Source organism: Lepidothrix coronata, unplaced genomic scaffold (genome assembly GCF_001604755.1).
Source record: "Lepidothrix coronata isolate B3197 unplaced genomic scaffold, Lepidothrix_coronata-1.0 Scaffold18, whole genome shotgun sequence".
Classification (NCBI taxonomy): domain Eukaryota; kingdom Metazoa; phylum Chordata; class Aves; order Passeriformes; family Pipridae; genus Lepidothrix; species Lepidothrix coronata.
Window position 1 is genome coordinate 6258455 of NW_016690198.1, and position 16753 is coordinate 6275207.

Consider the following 16753-nt stretch of genomic DNA (forward strand, 5'->3'; position numbering starts at 1 on the left):
TGTGATTCATGTCTCTAGAAATTAATTCCTAACTAACTCAGTTTTTTGTGTTTTGTAGAAAGGGGTGATGACTTCTCACATGTAACTAATTCTTTCTGGTTATTGTTTACATGCTACATTGCTAAAATGCTGTCTGTAGTATGCTTTTGTCTTCTTGTAAAGTCACAAAATAAGGCACATTCCAATAGCAAATAAATGCAGTGGGTTTTTAAATCCAATTATTTGTTAGTTCTATAAATTGTGTTGCTAACCTGCCATATGTTGAGCTGAGGAAACAAGTTGTGTATACAAAGAAACTAGACATGATAAAGACTGAGTAAACATCTCACTCTGTTGCACTTCATACAATTATTATAATATAAAATGTCTGATAAACCTTCTACTGAATCATCTTAGTAAATATAGATGAGAACTCAGTACTTTTGAGGCTAATTATCCACAAATTGTTCTTTAAATGTTTTGACCACTGTTAAAGGAAAAGTATGATTTCTTCTCTCCAAACTGAACTGAATGCTGCTGAAAGGCAAGTTTTGCAGTTTTCCTGCCTTATGGAGGCCAACTATTGTGAAGGAGAATTCTTCAAGAGCACTGCAGCCTGTTAACAGCAGTGGGGCTGCAATAAAGAGCTTCAGTCCTTCATTCTTGGGATCTGGGTGAACTAAACGTCTCTTGTTGCATAGGTCTCAGTGGCAGTGCGGTGTGGTCACAGACAACTGCTCTGAGTGATTCTGTTAGTCTTCAGTACAGAAAAACTTCCTCTGCAAGCAACAAAGACAGGCACATGTATTTACACCTTCTGCCAGTGCAATGTCAGAGGAGCTTATATACACCAGCATGTTTGCTGGTGGTCCTGAATTATCTCAGGAATCATCTCTTTCAGGGAAGAAACATTATCCTGGTGCCAGAGTGGATGATTTTGACAGCCTTGTAAGATATATAGATACAAGGAAACTTGGCTGAAGAAAAGGCAACTATTGACCCGTCTGTGTGTTGACCATCAAAAGTCCAAAGACAAGAAAACATTTTGCTTTACTGCAACTTAATTGGGACGTACTAGTGCTTCTTGCCCCAGTAGTGGTATCCTCCACCACTTTTTAATACTCAATTCCATGTTTATTGTTTTAATTCAGATCTGTCTCAGATATTTTCTCCCTCATGTTGACATTGAATATGAAAACATGAGCAACAGTGTCAGAATCGGTAGTATAACTCACTCAGCACCAAGCCTTGCAATATATGTGTGCTTTATTTTACAGATGAGAGTAATCCTGCAATTGAAAGTAAAGCAGATGAATAGAATTTATGCAACAAAATAGGTTAGGAAACATTATGAGGGAAAAATCAGGATTTATGTGCTTATCCTTACCCAAGGATACCGTCTCTTATTGTTAGAATAGTATAGTATTGTATAATGCAATGTAGTTTAGAATTAGAATTAGAAATATAGAATATTGTCAATTAGAAAAGACCTACAGTGATTGTCTAGTCCAACTGCCTATGCAGTCCACGGCTGACCAGAAGTTAAAGCATGTTATTAGGGGCATTGTTCAAATGTCCCTTAAACTCTGACAGGCTTGAGGCATTGACCTCCCCTTGAGGAAGCCTGTTCCAGTGTTTGAACATTCTCTTGGTAAACAAATTCTTCCTGATGTCCAGTCTGTGCCTTCCTGACACAGCTTTGAGCCATTCCCAAATGTTCTGTCACTGGATCTCAAAGAGAAATGCTCAGCACTTTCCTCTCCACTTCCCCTCCTCGGGAAACTGTAGAGCAATGAGGTCACCCCTCAGCATCCTTTACTCCAAACTAAGCAAGCCCAGTGTCCTCAGCCACTTGGCATCCACCTGCCAAGCACATGCCGAAGATGGATCCTTTACAAGCAGAGGAGAAGAAATGTGAGCACCAAGGCTGGATCTGGAAGAGGAGGAAGAAAACCTGTAATTGAGGGCAACAGCCTTGCCACCTTTCCCAGACTGCTCACCATCTGGGCAGCTGCTGCATGTGTAGTTGTCCCTTCCCAGGGTTAAGACTTTGCAGTTCCCCTTCTTGGGAATCCAGCCTTAAGAAGATATGATCCTGGGGGGTGATGTAGAGAGCAGCACCAAATTTTGACTCCAGGCAGTAGGGGTTTTTTGGGCAGCACCATAGCAAGGATGCACTGGACAGTGCAGGCTGGTAGGCGAGCAGAGCCCAGGGACATGGGGCAGAGGGTGTGGTAAAGAGGAGGCCATGCCTGAGGTGATGAGCAGGGGGGCACGAGCTGGCCCTGGAGACCCCGTGTGGAAATCCTGTCCCAGAACCACCTGCAGAGATGCAGGCCTGGAGCTGGGCAGTATTTGCCTTTAGGGGAACAACTGAACAGTACCTGGTGTGAGCAGAAGGACCCATCAGCATTAACAACCCATCCTTCCAGGAAAAAAGGGTGAAGATAGCAATGCCACCTACACTGTTAGTAACATTGAGACTTTTCCTGTAGTTTCTGTGCATTTAATTTGTTTGGATAGTTGGATAGTTAGGGCTGGGAGCTTTGAGGGCTGGCATTTGCCCCAGCTGATGGCCCAGTGCTCATTTAGCCATGTCCCAAGGGATTCCAATATCACCAACACGGTGCTGGCCTCTTGTTTGCTGGAGAGGGCTTGGGGCTCTCTTTCCCTTTTCTTCAGGGTTTGCTGTGGCCCCTCAGGGGAGCATTTACTGCTCCATCTTGGAAGTGGAAGGCCTGGGCACAGCCTCATCTGGCTCCTCCTGGGACTCTTCTTGCTCTGCAGTGATGGCAATGGGAGCCCAAGGGTGGCTACCAGGACCTCACCAACAGCAGCAGGGAAGGGGGCCTTTCTGCTGCTGTGTTGCACAGTGACATGTACACACTCCTGATGAATGTCACTGTGCAGTTTTAGAGGGACAGCCCCAGTATCCTGCCCAGCAGCTCTGCATCCATCCTGTGATTGGTTGGGATGGTATCCTCCACCATGACTGCCTCCAATGCTGTGCCAAACATCTCCATCTCCTGATGGATCCAGGGCTGCAGTGTCTGGAGGAACATTGCATGGTTCATCTGGCTCAGGGGCTGGATGACCCCCACAGGACACCTGGGCACTCCCTCTGCAGCTCACCTTTGCGGTACTCCAGGATGATGGAGGTTCTGGGCAGTTGGATATCTTGGAGCTGCTCCTGCCTGGCAGATGACTTCTGGTTGTGCCGTAGATGGTGTGATGACATGCTCCACATAGTCATCATCCACCTGCACCAATTGCAGGAATGATAATATCCTCATGTTGCGGAGGGGGCGCTTGGGCTTGTTCTCAGCCCACTGCAGGATGGACAGGGAGCAGAAGTGGTGGAGGCATGGCATCACATAACTGGCCTCCTCCCAGTTGTCCAGTCAGATGGGACAGTCGTTGTCCAACTTCACTGTAATTTCTGGAGTTACAAAATTACTCCACATAACAGTCATGAATGACTGCAATCTTGCTTTCAGATTTGTCTTGTACACCACTTCCTCTGGAGTAACTTCCCTTGCAGAGACTTCTCCTTAGAATACCAGAAAAAAACATAAATGATGCTCCCTTTCTCTCTCTGCAGAAATAGCAGCAAAACAAACCTGAAAAACGGGTATTGTAACCAGGCACTTTACACCACTCTTCAATTTGTTTCATCTTTTCATCCACTTGCTGTCTGTTCATATTACTCTGCAAACAGATGGAGACTTTCTTGTTCCCTGTACAAATGCAAAGCGTCCAGCATATTTTGGCAACAATATACTTTTTTCTTAAGTTTTACATTTTGAAGTTGTAGTAAAATTTCATTAAGTGTGGTTGAACAGCTCATACTCTGAACCTTGCTTAGTGCTTTCAGTATTACAGAAATCCTGGAGAAAGCATTTGCATCAGTTTGCTTTCAGCATGCCAATACGGTATTTATCTTTTGTTCCTCTCTTCTCCTTTAATTTAAAATGTAAGTTTCCTTCTAAATTGCTGTAAGAACATGGCAATTGGAAAGGGCTCTTCAGACTTAATGCATATTCAAGGTGCCCTTAGTGTTGGAGATATCTGTAGTGAGCAGGAGAAACAAAGCTTCTGTAGAGAACAACTGTGGTAGAAAATGGCCATAAAGGCTGATGGGGAGATTGTGCCTTTCACTGGAGAAGAACATGCCTCATTGGCATTCTATGGAGGACTCCACTGCTCATATAATTCATCAGAATGCCAATCTGTGGTTTGGTGGTTTTTCTTAATTTATTTTTTTTAAACAAAACCATTTCCAAGAATATGTCTGGATTTGCCTCCTTCCTGGGTTCAACCTTTCATAGGTTCTAGTTGTGTAAAAAAGTAAAGCCCCACTTCCTATGCAATCTGGCTGTAGTGGAAAAGGTTTAAAACCTTTTGAAGACTACCATGCTACACCAGGAATACAAATTATTCCCTTGACAGAAACCATCCATGGCTGTTGGCGTCCTTGAACTAGTTTTCATAGGCCATTATACTTCACCCTGATTATGAGCAACAAACCTTACCTTTCAGATTATGCACCATTCACATTACAGTATTATATTTAAGTTTGAACGAAAATGCTATTATTCTCATGTGGAGAGGATTTTTAGAAAGAATTAAATTCTTTCTAGGTGTATAACAGTGAAAAATACAAACGTTTGTCCATCTTTATTCCCAAATATCTTTTAATACTTCTTTTCTTATACATTTTTAAGTATCGGTAGGGTTTTTTAGCTACAATAACACTAGAAGGTGACAGTGTTACAACTACTGCAGTGAAATATGCAATAATCTGAAGCTATATACATCTTGTTTTGCAATTTGTTTATAATTTTAGATTAATTAGTATACACTTTAAATCATATTAACTTTTCACAGTTGGACAAACAGTTCTTCACTTGATAATTTAAGCCATCTTTTAGTCTTTCAGGAAATAGCAACTACAGGATGTTGACAGGCATTATGAACAGTGTTATGGACAGGAAGGTATTATAGGCAATATTTGTCCTCAGATAAATATTTATTGTGTAGAGACAAGTGTGAAGCAATACAGCTAATGCATGTGTTGTTTTGGTTAATATTCCTTGACATTGTAATAATAATTTGCAGCAATATATATTATTGGATTACTGTAAGCATAAGAAAGTTGGCTTTTAATGTATTCTTTATACATCTATATGGGCTTTGTACCTACACATAGTACCTATGCTGGCACATTAAGTAATTGTTTTTTGGATGTTTTACATATAACAGGTCCACACAGCACGAAAGGATTGTTAATCATCAGCTGAGTTACCAGTCACAGAGTGTTTATCTTATAAGCATCTAGGTCTTGGTGAATCCTTGTGTAGTATCAGATTTGTCTCCACTTATCTGGAACATTCTCTTCATTTGTTCCTCATCTGCAGGTGCTGTCACAGTTCGCAACAGCAGCGACCATAGTTTCTTCAAGATCCTCAGTCAATTTAGAGAGAAAATTTAGATGTGGTTATGTTCTGTCTTTAAGATCAGTCAGTTGAAGTACATGGGTTTGGAGTTTTGTTTCGGAGTGTTCTTTTTCTCACTTCACTTTTAATTGTAATTTAGCACTGTTAAGAATTAAGGAAGTTGCAAAATGTTTCCAGAGCAATTGAAGTTCCCCTGCTGCAGCTTCGATGCTTGTGATTGTGGAGACGTTGATGTGTTGCCACTGCTTTTTCCTGTAGTGACATCTCAGCAAGCTCAAAGATGAAATGTAAATTCTTAGTCTCCCATGGGTATGCATGTCAAAGTCAATTTTGAGTTTCTTTCCTTGCATTCTTTGCCTCAGATTTACTCAGAGGCAATATCCAACAGAAAGAATGTCTAGTGCCACCTTCTATTAAAATGTTATGGAGGCTATTTCAGTGTTTACTTTTGCTCTGTAGTTTTAAGGAAAGCATTAGTATTTTTTGGTTTTGAAAAAATGTGTTGCTCTAGCAGGAGGATTTTTAGTGTTATTGGGTTGTATGTTTGTGTCCGTCTATATACACTCATATATATATATATATGTAAAAGCTTTCCTATGGTTATCTTTAGAGGAATAGTTATGGAGCTCTCTTTGAAATATATACAGTGGCAATCTTGCTGTTTCTCTTTATAGGATATTAAACACAGGCTGTCAGTCTGTTAGTGCAATTTGAGAGCACAGATATTTTGCTCACCTGATTACCAGATCTCCACAGAAATGGTTAGCTCTGTCGCCTGTACTTCTCACACCTGATCATAGTTGCCTAAGTCTGGAGATAGAAGTTGTCATGGTGTGTTATCACTGCACTTAGCAAGGTAGTGTCTGGGTATGTTGCAGTGCTGTTGTGAGGTATTATCCCAGGTTGGCTAATGGGGAATTAAAATTTCTAGTTTTCTCATGTAGTTGTTGCTATTTTGTTTTCAGGCTGTCAGTCACAAAAAATTTTTAGTAGGTTCCTCTTGGCTGTCCAGGGCAACTAGACGTGGAGATTTTTAGCTGCACTCTGTAGGTATGATGTCTGCTGTTACTTCAGAGAACTGATAGTAACTTCATTTCCATGCTCTTGTCCTTTATGCGTGGTTATTTCACCTGTACTGCCTCATCTCTAACATAAACATGCTTAATTCAAAGAGACACTATTATAATTTGTTTCTGTCTGTGTTTCTTTTTGTTTGCAGCTCAAGAAGTTCATAAGAACTCCAGAGATCCCTTCAAAGCATGTGAGAAACTGGGTCCCTAAGGTCCTGGAGCAGAGACGACAAGGCTTGGAGTTGTACTTGCAAGTGAGTCTCCTCACAGCCCTATTAAAGTAAAAGTGGCATCTGTTTTCAGAGTGCTAGCATCCAAAGCATGAGAAGGTGTGAAATGTGGTGCTTTACTGATGGGCAGTTTTAGAGGTGGGAAATGACCTGGATACTTAGCCAGCAGGAAAGATTTCTGTTCACTTAGCTAGGCTAGCAGCTAGAAAACCAGACTGTTTTGCGGTTTTTTTTGTAATTCTTGTGGAAGCTGCTGACTGACTTTGGTGAACCTACTAGTACTTCATTTTCCTCTGCCTAAAATGGGAAAAATAATGTTATTCTTTTCAAAGTCGTTCTGATCAAAAGTGTTGCAGAAGAGGTACAAGGAGGCTTTAGCTCACCTCTGTTTAGACAGACTAGGGAAGAATCACCTCATCAAATTCATATCCCTCTACTGTATATGCCTGTGCATGAATTGTTCATCTAGTTGAAATAGACACCCCTCATCCCATATTAAACTTGATTTGGAAATTTGTATTTTAAGTCATAGATTCTACCTAGATGAGTTCTGATTTTGATAAAGACAATAAAAGGAGTCTTCAGGAATGACTCAGTTATACAGATATCTAAATATATCAGTAATGAATCCCATCCATTTTTAATAAGCAGAATTTTTATTGTCACTGTAATTGCTTTAAAAAATGTCCAGTGGTGTAGATTCACAGCTGTTTTTCTGGTGACAAAGCCAGATGAAGATGTTAGTCTAAACATATTCCCAGTTCACTGCACCTTCAGCTGTACTAATGTAGGTGCTGTTTTATTGAAGGGGATCACAGAAATTATCTAGATCAAAACATAATTATTTTGGGAGGAAGACAAGAGTGACAATATTGTATTTTTACTCACATCAGCCATTTGCAGTGAATTTTTTTTTTTCCGATTTTCATGCAACTTTCTTTTGGAGATAATTGCCACCAAGGCACATGTACCAATTTGTCTTATGCGGTTGATTTTGTTTAAAAGATGCACATGTAATTTGGGTTATCACTTTTTAATTGCTGATAAACTGTAAAAGAACATCCCCCCCTACTGGAAGAGTTAGTCAACTCTCGTTCTTGTGCCGTCTTGTACATTTAATTAACTCGTCCTCTCTTCTATCACCACTGGCTGTCATAGGAATATGCAGTGCTTTAGGTTGGAAGGGACTGCTGGACATCATCCGTTTAAAACATAACAAGCCTCTAAGTTATATCTGTACTAATGAGCATACTAAATAAAACAAGAAGAAAAGTCATAATATTTTTGTAAGTCGTTAATTTCTGTGTCTGCTAACAGAAAGCAGAACTAATCATCAATGAAATTTTAATTTTTAAAATAATTAGAGCCTTGCTTTAGACAATGAAAAGTTCATTTTAAGGTACTTCAGTTATCAGACTTTTTTTAATACGGCCAAGCATTTTCCAAGACACAGTGTAGGAACATGCTACAATTTCAGAAGACATGGTCTGTTTTTATTTTAACACCATCTGTGTAAAATAGTACAAACATACTTTCAGGTGGTACTATTGAGAGTTATTCTGTAAGAGCAGCTTGGCTACTAGTGTCACTAGTCAGTGGTGGTACTAGTAGCCAGCCATTTGTGCCGCTGGTAAACTCTTACGAAGCCATGGCAGTCATTAACTGTTTTTATAAAAGAAGCCAGAACCTAATGCAAAGATTGAACAATTACACAAATGTTACATTCAGAGAATTTCTGTTATGCAATACGTTTTTTCTTTCTGCTCCACTTTGCATCCTGAAAACCTGTACAGGAAAGAGGTAAAATGCCATGCAGATAGCTGTCAATTACAGACCTGTACCTGGCATAGTCTTATCGTGTTGAGTTCTTAATATATTTTTAATTAAGTAGCCTTCAATAGTTCAGTGCAGATAAAGCTTATTATATGAAATGAGGATAGTATAATCAGTCTCTATCAAATAATAAAGAAAGCAAGACATTCCCCTGCCTAAGCCAGAAGGTGCTGCAGTTGCCAGGACCTTGTTACTTTGTGACCTTTTCATGATGAAACCGCCCTTTTAAATCCTTTCAGCATAGGTTGTTTGTTTCTTGTGGTGGATGAACAGGAGCTCAGAAACATTTCATTATATCTTTCTGAAGAAATTATGAAAAAATTATTAATTATGAAAAAACAAATATTATTAAATTGTAAGTTACAAAGAGTAATTTTCCTAAATTTATCAGTATCCACTGCCAACTAATATTCATCAGATTGCTTATTACTTACGTTTTTAAAAAACTGACTGGGGATTTTTTTTGTTGTAGTAGACCAATTTTCATGGAATTGTGAAAGAATGATTTATCTGTACTATTTTATGTGACTTCCATATTTTCCAAGTTTGACTGGAATTCACAACTTTTGTTTTTAATACTGTGAAGCAATTGACTAGAAGCACTAATATGCATAGTATTTCAACTGCATGTATAATAATATATACAGTGCCCTTGTGAATACTGAGAACAATCAACTGACTGACAAAAGGAAAGAAAGATTATGTTTAATTTATTAATGAGGAAACAGATGCAAAGATAAGTGAATGACAGAATATGGCCCCAAACATTCAAGCAGATTAGTATGAAAGAATAGGCTATTGCTCCTCTTCTGAGCATGGTAAATGTGTCTGTGCATGATCTTAAACTACAGCACACAGAACTTAAGTTGACCTGATTTAGTCTTTGCTAAATAAGAAAATCATAGAATCGTAGAATATCCTGAGTTGGAAGGGACCCACAAGAATCATCGAGTCCAGCTCTGAGCCCAGCATGGGACACCCCAAGAGTCACACCATTTGCCTTAAAGCATTGTCCAAATGTTTCTTGAACTCTTGTCAGGCTTGGTTCTGAATCTACTTCTCTGGGACTCGTTCCAGTACCCAGCCACCCTTTGGGTGAAAAACTTTTCTCTGATATCCAACCTAAACCTGTCCTGCCTCAGCTTCGTGCCATTTTCTCGAGTCTTCTCACTGGTCACGAGTGAAGAGATGCCCCTCTGCTTCCCCTCACAAAGATACTGAAGACTGCAGTGAGGTCTCCCCTCAGTCTCCTCCAAATGCCTGTTACTGACAGTGGAAGAACACTAAACCAGCTCTAGTTACCTTGTGGTGGCCATCAACTAGGTAACTTTATAGTTGCTTACTTGTATATCTGAGCTTGTAGCTTGCCATACAGAAGAGATGAGAAGACAGGTGGTTTTGATTTAAAATTTGTAAAATGAATCATTGGATTATGCTATTGCTGACAAAAATCTCTCTGATAGTAGTTCTAGATTGTAAAAAGATTAGAACTTAGATGATCCTTGCTTATGGTTAGAAACACCTTCTTCTTGATGCATTTCCTGAAGAGCTTTGTGTTGAGAAAAGGTAGAAGGTATGGATTTTATGTAGCTGTTTTTATAAGGAGCCTATAATTTGAGAAGGGCTGCCAAATGGACCTGCACTGAAAGTCTGTGATTCCTGATAGTAGTGAGCATGGAGAAATACATTTGCTTGAAAGTACCAGAAGGTAGAAGGTAAGTATGGGAGACAGTGGGGCAGAGTGATAATCAGCATTGTAGCTTCCAGATGGTCAATGATTGTTTAGTTTTTTTCATCCACTGTATAATCTTGAACTGACTGTTTACAGAAATGAAATTTGTTTTGGAAGTGTATTTAAAGGAGATATAAATCACTTGAAAAGCTCCCTCTTCCACAATTATTATTGGGTACAAGTTGAATGAGTCGTCTTGTGGATGCACGAAGTAAACACGTCCTTTTATTTTGGACATTGAAGATATTGTTGGGATTCCAAAGGGCGGCACTGGAGGGACCTTATCCAATTGGTTATTAAAGCAGTATTTGTTACAAATAGATTTTATATGATGTACTCTTGGAAGAGCAGTTTTTACAGAGCTTATTTCCAGTGAATTGGTAATGGGGAAGAATTTGATCTAGCCACCTACTCTCTACTAATTTGAAGTTAGGTCATATTCTTGTCCTGGTAAGCTGATGCTGGATGTTATTGCCATCCAGTGTGTCTGCCCTAGGGACTTGCCCTTTGACAGGTCTGCCTTTTAAAGTTCAATGGAATAGATATTTTCTAGCCCCCTTGGGCAGAAGAAATCACATCATTTGCTGATATCATCAGTCCAACAAGATAACAGGCATCTTTAACAGAATTCACTGTGAAGTGGCACCCATATCTCAGCATGAGACTGTGTGGCTGCTGCTAGTCCTCACTGAAATTATTTGCTTATAGAGAGAGATTTTGAAGGAGGCCCATTTTTGATGAGCTTCAGGATAGTAACTCATTTCATGTGGTCTGGGTGACCTGGAGAAATTCTTCATGTGATTGGCAAGGCTCTGATATAAAACAGTGTGTTGTAGACCTTCTGAAGCGCTCTGTATGTACGTAGGGTCTGTATGTACATATGTCTCTAACCAGAGTTAATATGTAGAGCTAATATTTCTCTCTTGGCCGAGGTCAAGAAAACATACTTGCCTTTTATTTATCCTTGAACTTTTTACAAAGAGAACAGTCCTGATTCCTGGAGATAAGATCGGTTAAAGTGCTGCTTGGCTGTGAGACTTGAAGACTTGATGAACTTCAGCATTCCAGCAGTTTCAGGAATCCAAATCTTAAAAATGAATTATGGCGTTTATGAAACTGGACTAGAGTTTTGTTTTCCATTTAAGGAAATAATCTGGAAATCTGAGTAGCACTTTGACTTATACTTCAGTATTCTTCAAAATGCAATTCTCTTTAAAAATATTTTAACTACCAATCCTTCCTGAAAAACATAAGTAAAACCATATCTGTTACAATTTTACTCTTAAGAAATTAGAATCCAATCCTATACTTCTTCACTTTCTTAGTTTCCAGCTGGGTAGAGTTAGGAAAACAGTGGATGGAGTAATGAATAGCGTGTAGTTGCTTTACGAGTAAGTTCATCAGAAATATAAAGAAGAAAAGCACCCATTATTATATTGCAATTTTTTAATCTTTTTTCAGAGAACAGTTCAACTGCAACTGAAAAAAATGAAGACAAATGGGCTATTTCTGTAGTTAATGTCTGCAGAAGAAAAACTGTCATACAGAAAATTTGGCCCAGAGTGTCATTTCTTCATGGGCCATGATGATTTTCTTTAATTACTTCAGTAAGCATTGATACAGAATTTGTTGTAATAATGTTTAAATAAATAAATAAATAGCCTTTTCTGGCTGGACAATAGGTATGAACAAAGCTTTTGTACTATTTTAAGTTGATCTAGTTTTGTGATGTTTCTTCATGAAAGTTTTGGATTCGGTTAAAAAATACTTAAAGAATCTGTTTGTTGATTTGGAAACTCTGTTGCAAAGCATTTTGGAGCTAGTACAGTATTTCATATTGAAACTGCGGATAAGAATCTTGTGCTTTCTTTGAGTGTCATTCATTACCCCTTTTTGCTATCATTCTGGGAACTGAGTTAATTTGGTTTCTCAGGGTTTTTTATCTAATTGTGAAGAAAAAGAGTTTTCCATCACCTTGCAGGTGACAAGAAGGAATGCGAACTCAGCCATTTATAGCCTTGTCCATTGTCAAGAAGGCTGGAGATGTCTCTGGTCTAAGAGACATCTAGGCTCCTGATGCCAGTCTACAAGTACTCCACATAGTGTGTTTGCTAGAGCTTTGCCTTTCAGTGGCCTATTACTCCTGTTCTGGAAATGTGGCTGAAATCCTGCTTCAGAGCTCTCTTGTCTGAAGTAGGATCAGAAAGTGGGGAAAAGAAATGTACATGGTTTTTCACTGTATTTTCTTCTCCTTGTGAAGTGGAGGAAAAAATGTCCCACAGTAGTACATAAAAGTTATCCTGAGCACTGCTAGGCAGAACAAAAACTAGGACTTCATATAAAGACAGGGAGATCTTGATTTCTTTGAAGCTGACAGCTCTCTAGGATCAGAAGCAATCTGTAAGTGCTTTCTAAGTGGAACAGTTCTTGATGTTCCATTTTCAATATAAAAGAAGGGAAAAAAGTGTATTGTCTGTAGAGGTAGCAGTTTTTGAACTGGTGCTGTTGGAGCTGTTTAGAAGTATTGAGATCTCTGTGATACGTGCACTTTCATGAAACATTTGTTTGCTTTTGGCCAATAAAAATAAATCGAGTTGCTTACTATTTAATTTTGAAAATGCAGCGGCAAAATGATCTTAAAACTATTCATGATTGTTCAGCTTTTTAAATTCTATTTCTGTGCAGTTCACATTCATCACATTTATCCATTCTGTCAGTGTTAATATTCATTACAATTGTTCTTTCTTTATACTCTCAGAAAGGCATTCTTTATCAAGCATTTAGTTATTCCCATATACCTGTGTATCTTTGCCAAAGGGTATTGTGAATGCAAAATTTTGAGTTGGTTCAAAATTTTGGAGGAGTTTGTATCGAGCATAGAAGGTCCTCTAGCTGGAAATTACTTTCAAGGCTGCTAGGGTTTTGAAGAAAGATGTCTCGTATGTTAGTCTTGTTCATTTATACTCTTCCTTGGTATCCATTTGTAGCCATTTGGGGATATAGCATACTGTGCTAAATGGATCTTTGGTCTGAACCATTATGACCTTTCTTATATAATCCTTAAAATAATTAGACAGTTAAAATAGTTAGACACATATTTGTGTTTCAGCTTGTTATTAGGTTTGTTTAATCATTAATGTGTTTTCAAGAACCAAACCCTGTATGTATCATGAACAGTATCAGTATTCTGTTTCAGTAAAGGCAAAAAGAGTTAATCATATGGCTGAGAAGACATGGCTGAATATATATAATGAGGAGATATGCAGGTCAGATGCCACTGTGCAAAGCCCCTTGTAAAGGCTAATACCTTTTCAGACTAAATGCTTTACTCATGGGAGGTAATTGGTTATATACTTAAAGGCTGAATTCAGAGGTTGAAATTTTAAGCTATAAAACTTTTGTGCAAAATGTGGGCCTATTTTTATTCTTCTCCACCTTTTTCTGTGTGTGCCTGACCTGTGGGCTTTTTCCCACTAGGCTTCTGTTTGACCATTCCCCATATCTCAGAGCAGGAGCTGGATAGAAAGCACTTTGACTTCCTTTTGTCATTCATTAGGCACCACAAAGGTTTCTGCACAGGCAGTCTTTCATTTTGTCCTATGTGCACATTCGCTGTTGGGATCTATTTCTAACTAATTTAAGACCAAATTGGCTTATATGCAGAAAAAAAAAATAAATCCCATCAAGTCCAGAACAGATGCTTATCTTCCTGATTGCTGTTTGGGGAAATCAGTTTTATTTTAAATTCAGGTGAATACATTGGGAAGAAAGAGTCTAGCATTAGAAAGTTGCAAGTAAAAGTTGGATTCAATGAAATAAGATTTAACTGATGTTTAACTGGGAAGTCTGTTGAATCACCCACATCTATTAATCACATTGAAAATTCTCTCTATTATCCAAAATTATTCAGTGTCTTCCTTCTCTAATTCCATTTAATCTGCAGTAATCAAGGTTGAACTGTACCTGTAAGGAGTTCTAAAAGCAATGATATGATAAGTATAAAAAGACAAAATGTTCTTTGTCCTCATTAAAGATTGTGAGCAGAGTGTTAAATAATATTAATGGCTGGGATTGTCAGTACTTAACAGTACTTTCCTAGTACAAGTGATTTTATTGATCGATACAGTCTCAGTGTAACAGGGCAGATTATTCTACTGATTTTATCGAAACCTTAACTAAGTTTGTTAGTGTACCACATATCTTTAAATAGATCTAGATGATGATGTAGATTAAGAAAAGCAGACCACCATCCATCTTTTTTTGATCGGTTAATAACTTAAATCCATCAATGCTGCTACCAGCTTTTTTAAGATTCTGTTGTGCATACGTGTTTCTTTAGTGGTACAGATACATAGCTGGGTTTAGATGTCTGTAGATTTTAAAGGACTGTGCCTGACACATGCAGGATTGCATATTTGTTAAGAGGAAGCAGAAAGCAAAAGAAAACGTAAAAGTAAAATAAATTTATAGATAATTTAAAGGAGAGACATTTATAAAGATTGTTTGTCTGCAGAGATGTTTCCTGAAGAACTATTCAAGGCATTTTTCAAACATGCTTAGAAAATTGCCTGGTTTGTGTTTTAAGAGTTAATTTTTTTTTTGCTTTTCAAGTGTTGCTGTGTTTTGATTTATGGTTCTTTTTTTTTCCTTTGTCTTCAATAGTCTGTTTGGTTTTGCTGTATAGAACTGCGCTGCATGAACTTCTCTCTCATTTCAGTCTTACATGTTAGAGCTGATCAAAATAAATTTTTCTCAGTTAAATGCAGAATTTACATTGGAAGTCATGACAGGTTTAGAAGCCATGTCTAAGTGCTTGTTCTCTTTTCATTATACTGTGTGTCATAATGATATTGTATGACATACTTTTGCCCAAGTTAAGATGAACATCAGACTGTACTAATTGTGCATTTCTGTACAGTGAGAAATGGTCTCTTTCATGACCTGCATATGCTCAGAATGACTGCAAGATATTTTAAGAGGGAGAAAGAAATTATTTGTCTAGGAAGTCACAGCCTGTTAAAGCAGAGCTGGGGATATTAAAACCCAAGTGCTGGCACACTGTTGTTGTCTGCTGATGACCAACTGTTCTAATAGCCATAATTCCTTCTAGAGCCATATAAAGTATGAGATCCTTATTTCATTTAGCCATGATGAAGGAAAAAGTGATTAACTTCCTTATCCTGAATGCAGCTCCTCGTTTGATGTGTAGGCATTAAATTTTCTTTTTCCTTGATATTTAATAGATTTGTTTGAACTTCTCTGGGGAAGGCAGAGGGGAGTCAAAAAATTTTTGTCCATTATAATGAAGAAAGAAGGAGGGAGCTGTAATTCCTGCAGAGTCTTATTATCACCACCTGAAGTATGGTAGAAAGACTCAAGTTTTTCCCACCTTTCCAATCAACCAATAGCATTTCAAACACATTTTCAGTTCCTATTTTGTGTTGTTTATCATAAGGTAATTTTTATATTTTGGTGTGCGAATGGCTATTGCTTTTTTAAATTGGACATTCAAGGCAAGTTAAATCTTATGGGGTTTTTATTCAAAATTAGTCTGTAAAATTACTTAATGAATTGCCAGTGAAGGGAAAAATTTATTTTCTAGTGAAAAAGTATTTTATTATTGCCTGTGTAATGTAACACACTGTGTTTTGTTAAGGTTGTTCAGTAGTGTACAGCACTAAATTAGCATGTAGTTTAGACCTAGGTTTGCCAAATCAGTGACTTTATGTAATTTGATAGTGTTATTCTGCATACACTTTTTGTGTGAGTAAAAATCGACCATAAATATTCTTTACACAATTATAAATTGCACATGAGGGCCAGGGGAAAAAAAAGTTCATAAAGAAGTGAAGAATTCTATCTTTACAGCAGGATTTGAATCTGCATATAAGGCACAGGCCACACTTGGAGGCCAGAGGAAGAAAACAAAATATGGAATATATGCTGAACCATTCATTCTGTGCTTTGGATGAAGAACCCATTCTGGGGGAAAGAGTAGTATAGGATGAGACTACATATGTAAGCAACATTAAATAAATCCTTATATATAGGGAAGCTGAATTAAAGCTTGATTGTAGTGTGCCATAATAACTTTGTCTAACATTGTTTGTATCATTTAGCACAGACCATTCTGAAGGAAAAAAAAAACCAGCCTGTGGAACTAATCGCAAGGGTTTACCAGAAAGATACTGAAATAAGTAATTCTTGACCTTCTGCTTTAGACATGTTGAAAGGAAAGAGCATAGGAACAGAAAAGATTTTTGTGAGAAGGGCTGCTTAAGGAAGTAAGAGCTTCTGTCAGTAGCTGAGGCAGGTGAGTGGAGGAGGAGACAACTAGTGACTAGTCTTCCTCAGATAGGTTGTGGAAAGGTGGTCAGTGAGCCTTCTCCTTTGGTTCTGCAGTAAATTGGACTCTCCTGCATTAGACATAATTCCCATGTGTATGTGTGTATG

The 16753-nt window shown here is 38.2% G+C and overlaps 1 protein-coding gene across 4 annotated transcripts in view; it reads left to right on the plus strand.

Annotated features, from left to right (window-relative positions):
* SNX24 (sorting nexin 24) overlaps positions 1-16753 on the plus strand; it is an 89882-nt gene that overhangs the window by 46919 nt on the left and 26210 nt on the right. For all 4 annotated transcript variants that reach the window (XR_001873558.1, XM_017807366.1, XM_017807367.1 and 1 more), the window contains exon 3: positions 6655-6759. Coding sequence is in view for 3 of the 4 variants with exons in the window: in XM_017807366.1 (XP_017662855.1) it covers positions 6655-6759 (105 nt within the window). In the remaining variant the exon portion in view is untranslated. The remainder of the gene's footprint in view (positions 1-6654; positions 6760-16753) is intronic.